This window comes from Empidonax traillii, unplaced genomic scaffold (assembly GCF_003031625.1).
Source record: "Empidonax traillii isolate 1590-97213 ecotype Southwest subspecies unplaced genomic scaffold, ASM303162v1 scaffold1361:size121931, whole genome shotgun sequence".
NCBI lineage: Eukaryota > Metazoa > Chordata > Aves > Passeriformes > Tyrannidae > Empidonax > Empidonax traillii.
In genome coordinates this window covers 110457-116676 of record NW_020956554.1, presented here as the reverse complement: position 1 = coordinate 116676, position 6220 = coordinate 110457, and the positions used below count along the sequence as shown (strand labels likewise).

The 6220-nt window shown below is 54.2% G+C and overlaps 1 protein-coding gene across 1 annotated transcript in view; it reads right to left on the bottom strand.

Moving 5' to 3' along the window:
• Positions 1-6220, bottom strand: part of WDR90 (WD repeat domain 90) — a 30388-nt gene that overhangs the window by 2113 nt on the left and 22055 nt on the right. The window contains exons 32-39 of the mRNA XM_027906818.1: positions 4973-5163; positions 4543-4711; positions 3946-4057; positions 2886-3057; positions 2126-2248; positions 1867-2047; positions 1286-1416; positions 794-937 (exon numbers count right to left, since the gene is read on the bottom strand). Coding sequence (XP_027762619.1) covers positions 794-937; positions 1286-1416; positions 1867-2047; positions 2126-2248; positions 2886-3057; positions 3946-4057; positions 4543-4711; positions 4973-5163 — 1223 coding nt within the window. The remainder of the gene's footprint in view (positions 1-793; positions 938-1285; positions 1417-1866; positions 2048-2125; positions 2249-2885; positions 3058-3945; positions 4058-4542; positions 4712-4972; positions 5164-6220) is intronic.

The window sequence follows — 6220 nt, the reverse complement described above, 5'->3', positions numbered from 1 at the left end:
TCCAGCAGGTTGAATTTCTACTGGAGATGTTGCTGCAGGGGCTTGAAGGTGGGATTGGGTTATGGATTGGTTTACCACAAGAAAATAGGGCCCAGAAGACAGATCTTGAGTAGTAGATGCAAGATTAATCCTTCTCACTCTGGGGAGAGCTGTGGGGGGTTTCCTTCCAAAGAAAATCCAACGTTTTCGAAAGAAAAAGAAGAAACATTGACAGAACCCAGCTGCTGTATGGAAGCTCCTTTTGCCTGCCAGTGTCACCAGGGAGCATGTCCACATCCTCTCCAACACAGATCCTTCCTCCATTTCTAGCAGTTGTCCTGCTGCCCAAACCTCACCCTGGGTTGGAGCCAGAGGCCTCTGCCAAGCAGCCCAGACACCCAGGGCTGAGTACTTGGCTCTGTGAACTTGTCGTGGCGCTCCTGGCTTGGAATATTCATGCTCCTCAAGAGCGTCAGAGCAAGCAGCACACTCCTAATTAGCTCTCCCCCTCCTGCACGCTGCGCTCACGGCTGCCTGTGCTCTGGTTTGCTGGCACAGGGCTGTCAGCTCTTTGCAGGTGCAGTTTTGGGCTCCTCATGCTTAAAAGTCGGTGCTTGGGGACAGTTGTGTGTGGAAAGCAATTGTAGCAGTACCAAAGAAGGTTTGTTAACAAGATACTCTGTGAGCAGAACTAACAGAGATGACGTTCCTAAGAACACTGTCTCTGCCAGAGCCCTGTGCATCCCCCCTCTATGTCTGCTGGTGCCAAGCCCCGCGCCAGGAGCAGGCAGGGGCTGGCAGGAGCCAGGCTCACCTCGGGGTCGGCAGGAGCCGGGAAGCTGAGCCAGTCGAGGAGCTCACACTTGTCCTGGAGCCAGTCGGAGGCCCAGACGCTGACCCGGCGGTCCGAGCTGGTGGCCAGCCAGAGCTCCCCCCCTTCCACCCCGAAGTCGTGGTACTAGGGGAACACAAACACAACACTGGCACTCTGGATCTCCTCGGTCTGAATTACAAGGGAACACAGCCTTACAGCGTGGATGATTGTACAGCCTGAGAACTTGGGGAAAATTATTCCCAATTCTGCTACACAAAGGAAAAAAACTCTTCATGAAGAGGAAGACAAAGGAGGAGCTAAAACCATCCCACTGGTGCACAAATAATATATCCCTGGAAAAAGTGATCAGGAGTTACTGGAGGGGATGGGGGCCTGAAGAGGGAAAGCAAGGGACAAGGAAGCAGACACTGACCATGCTGCTTCCCACAGCTGTGCAGTGACACATGAGGATTTGCTCCTGTGGGGTCTCACCTGCTTCCTGGTGCACTGGAGAACAGTGATGGGGGAGCCTCTGTGGTCAGCCAGGACATGGATAGTCATTCCAGTGCGAGGGCTGCTCACAGCCACCAGCCCATCCTTGCCCCCTGATAAGATCCTTTCTCCTGAAAGGAGACAAAAGAATGGGACACTTGGGAAGAACAGCCAAGAGGAGAAAGGTCCAAGATCATGGGATATCAGTGTCCCAAAACACTGTGAAAGGCTGGGAACATCCCAGTCCAGGGCTGAGTAAGATGAGATGTCTCAGACACCCATGAGACCTCTACACTGAAGAAGAGCCACGGTAGATCGTAAGCAGGAGGGCACAAAAGGGTTTGTTGTACCCAACCCCCTTTGTTATTCCATTGCCAATACACCTCCCATCTCCTGTTCACCACATGCTCAGCTGGCAGAGCCACCAAAGCTCACTGAGACGAGTTCTGTGGCTCTCCCCGGCCCCAGGGTGTTGGGCAGGTGGCCAGGACACAGAGCAGCTGGAGGTCAGGGTAACCCAGGCGGCACCAAGCCACATTCCCCGAGGGTCACGTCCCTGCTGTGACCCTGGGCAGTCTCACCATCCGTGGAGTAGGTGATTGCTGTCAGTGCAGCGCTGTGGGGGTGCATTTTCAGCTCCATCTCTGTCCTGGAAACACTGAACACGCGGATGGTGCCGTCACTGTACCCAGCCACCACGTGCTGGTTCTCAGCTCCCCACATCCCAACGGGACGAGGCTTCCAGGCCAGGCACTGGCAGCTCTGCGAAGGAACCAGAGGCGACACAGTGGATGCTTCCCTGTGCCAAAAGGAAGGGAATGATGTACCACAAACACTGACCTGGTTGAGCACCTGGAACTGGACCACCAGCTCCGTGCTGCTCAGAGCCCAGATCCTGACGCTGCCATCCTCCCCGCACGTGGCACAGTGAGTCTCGTCAGGACTGAAACACACCTCGGTCACCTGCACCAGGAACACAGAGGGCAAGAGGGGCTCTAAAGGTGCCACAGCCCAGAGCACATCAGCTCCTCTGCCCCTCTACCCACCCTTGGGAGACATCAGGCAAGATGGAACACAAAGGAAGGTGGGTGCTTTGGGTTTGGGCTTAAATTGTGGGCTGACAGGATGAGAGGAAACAGCTTCAAGTTGTACCAGGGAAGGTTTAGACTGGATATTAGGAAGTATTTCTTCACTGAAAGGGTTGCAAAGCACTGGAACAGGCTGCTCAGGGCAGTGGTGGAGTCACCATCCCTGGAGGTGCTCACACCAAAAGATGTGTGGATGTGACACCTGAAGACCTGGTTTAGTGGTGAACATGGTGATGGTGCTGGGTTGACAGCTGGACTTGATGATCTTCGAAGTCTTTTCCAACCTTTAAAATTCTATGATTCGATGACAGCTGGGCTTGTCATGGAAAGCAGGAAACCCAAACAGTTAATAAACCTAACCCCAAAGGGGTTAACAAACCTAACCCCAGAGGTAGGAGCAGGCACTGTGCACCACAAAATTCCTTCTCTTCTACCATTTGAACACTTTTTCCTGTAGCATAAAGATATCCCAAAGCACCAGCAAAATTCAGAGCTGGCCCAGCCCCTCTGACCTTGCTCTTGTGGCCGCTGATGAGCCGGATGCTGGTGCTCTCCAGCCAGTTGATGTACCACAGGGTTCCTGCCGTGGTGCCCACAATGCCCATCTCCAGGGAGTCGTCAAAGGCTGCGCTGACGATCGTCCCATCCAGGGTGATCTCATGCTCCAGCAGGACTGAGCTGGACCTGCAGGGGAGGAGGATGGGAGAAGGACGGGCTCAGATGTTGGAACAGCCATTCTGCTTCTTTTAAAGGCAATTTCTTAGTGAGCCCAGTTCAGGGAAGGGCCCCTGCCTACGGATCAGTGACTCCCACTGCACTGGGAGAGCTGGGGGTGTTCAGTCTGGAGAAGGCTCTGGGGAAACCTTAGAGCTCCTTCCAGGGCCTAAAGGGCCTCCAGGAGAGATGGAGAGGGACTTTGGACAAGGACCTGGAGGGACAGGACAAGGAGGAATGGCTTCCCACTGCCAGAGGGCAGGGTTAGATGGGATATTGGGAAGGAATTCCTCCCTGTGAGGGTGGGGAGGTCCTGGCACAGGCTGCCCAGAGAAGCTGTGGCCGCCCCATCCCTGGAAGTGTCCAAGGCCAGGTTGGACGGGGCTTGGAGCAACCTGGGCTGGTGGAAGGTGTCCCTGCCCATGGCAGGGTTTTGGAATGGGATGGTCTTGAAGATTCCTTCCAACCCAAACCATTCCACAATTCTATGATTTGCGCTGCAACCATCTTTTATAGGGAAGAAAGAAAATGAGGGATGCAATAAATGTGAGAGAAGAAACAAAGGCAATGTATTTTCCCTAATTCTCCTAAAGGAATTCCTACAAACTACTGACACAAATTTCAGGCACGATAAACTCCACCCACTTCCAGTATTAAGAGGGTTCAGCTACCTGAGGCAAAAATTCAGTCAAAAGATCCAGAGAGAAAGAATCAGCAGCCGCGGGACGGAGAGGAAAAGCTAAGGATGAGGAGCACAGGAGCAGGGCGACGTCTGTCTGTGAAGAGCCACCTCTCAGACAGGTCCTGGGAGGTGCACAAAGGCTGACACCTGCCAGGGGAGGGGCCACGACCGCCTACCTGGCATCGGGCCCTTTCAGCCTCAGCTCCTGCACGCTGCCCACTGCCCACAGGCGGATGCGCTTCGTGTTGCTGCCGCTCAGCAGCCTGTCGTGCCGACACAGCAGCACACCTGGGGGGCACAGGGGGATGGGGGGCACCCGTGAACATCCACTGCCCTCAGCCATCACCCCGAGCGTGCCCCTGAGGTTCTACAGCCAGTACCCAGTGTTTTACAGACTAGGGGTGTGTAGGAGCTTTGGAACAGGGCAGCGGTGGAATCACTGTCCCTGGAAGTGTTCAAAAAGCATGGGGATGTGGTTGTGGTGTTCAGGGACGTGGTTCAGTGGTGGGCCTGGCAGTGCTGGGTTAATGCTTGGACTTGATGATTTTAGAGGCCTTTTCCAACCTTAATGATTCTATGATATGTAACAAGGTGAACTCCCCAGGGAACCCAGGACCCCAAGGAAACCCAGGTCACAGATCCATTGCCACCCCACCCATCTTGCATCTGACACAGCAAGCTGGTTTTCTGAGCAGAGCTGAAAGCAGAGCTGTGCAAGCTCACAGCTCTTCATTCCCAGCACATTCCCTGACCTCCCTGACTCCCTGACCCACCAATCTCGCCCTCGTCGGCCTCCCACGTCATGAAGCAGCAATTGATCTCAGTGTCCCACACACAGATCTGGCCTGAGTTGGTCCCACTGTAAAGAAGATTGTTGGCACCATAACAGAGAGAGGTGAGCTCCACCAGCCCCAGCACGTCCGGGGCAGGGGCCTGATGAACCTGCCAGAGCACAGACAACAGGGATGTCAAAATAAATATGGTTCTTACCTACATGAGGAATGAAACCCCTCCTCCTCCCCTCAATTCATGCAGGTAATGTCTCAAAGACAACCAAAAGGCTCTCATGGACAGCCAAAGCCACATGAAATCCTCAGCTCTCACAGAGCCGTGGGGGCAGAGCTTCCATTGCTCTCACCAGGGGCTTGGAAAAGAAGTCAGAGATGCTAAAAATAAACTTGGAAACGTCAAATGGAGGTTAACCTTGAGGTTGACAGCAGCTCCCTGCTGCTCCAGCAGCCAAAACATCACAGCTCCTCTCCCCACACAGGCTAGGTCTTGGTGAGACACAGGGCTGAAAGCCACGTCGTGAACTGGCTCCGAGACACAAGTGGACAGGAGGAGCTGGTAAGTGTAGGTGCTCCACAAAGCAATGGTCTGGTCACTGTAGTCCCCTGAGGAGAACGTAAAAAACAGGAGGAATCCTGCAGCCTCGAGGTGCTCAAAAGCATCCACACTGCACACACACATGGGCTGTGTCACTTCCTCATCCAGCTCTTCGGTCACAGCTATCCCAAACTCTGCTCCAGGCACGGACACAACTCCTCATGTGCTCAGCAAAAGCTGCATGACACGACAGATCCTCGACTGAGTCAAGGTCAGGCAGAACTGGCCCAGCACTTCATGCTGGAGGTTGCAGCAGACCTGTCCTGGCAGCGGGGTGGGCTGGGATTGCAGCAGGCACAGCAACCTTTCTGCTGCTTCTGCATCCTCAGGAGTCACTGCACACCCAAACAAACCCTCCAGTGACACTGGGCACTCAGGGCTAACCAGGTAGTGAATAAGAAAGGGATGTCACCTCTGCCAGGTGAGGTGGGAGCTGACCTTAGTGGAGGACACTGTAGCTGGGTGGGAGCAGAAGGCACTGGCCTCGGTGATGGCAAATTCCCCAGCTCTCAGACAGCTCTGGAGGACACACTCTCCTGCTGCCTTTCCCAGGCTCCACAAGCCCAGTGGAGACTTCTAGCTGTTCCCTTCCTGCAGCTCAGTCTGGAGCTGGAAGAGGAGGGCTCCTCTGCCCTGATGCTCCATGAAGAGCACACAGCTCTCTTTCTCTCCAGCAAAGCCTGCTTTTTTTTTTCCAAGGGCAGGCTCACCAGCCCACAGCAAGCGTATTGCCTGCTCCACAGGTCCCATCTCATGCAAAACAAGGGCTTGCTAATTGCATGTTGTCCTTTAAATGTCCCCTGCCTAAACAAAACAGACAGCTTGAGTGTCCATCCTGTGCTGGCATGGCTGCCTGGCAGGAGGCTCGCAGTTGGAAGCCTTGCTAACTTCTATCCAATTCCACCTAAGCAGCAATAACAAGCCCAGAAGAAGGTCCTTCCCTTTGAGCAGTAAATACCGTAACCACAAACCACTCACACAGGGTTTAAGAAGCACTAGTGAGTCAGGAGAGGAAAGTGCAGCTTCACCCACTGTCCCAAGGACACCACAAAACAGCTTCATACC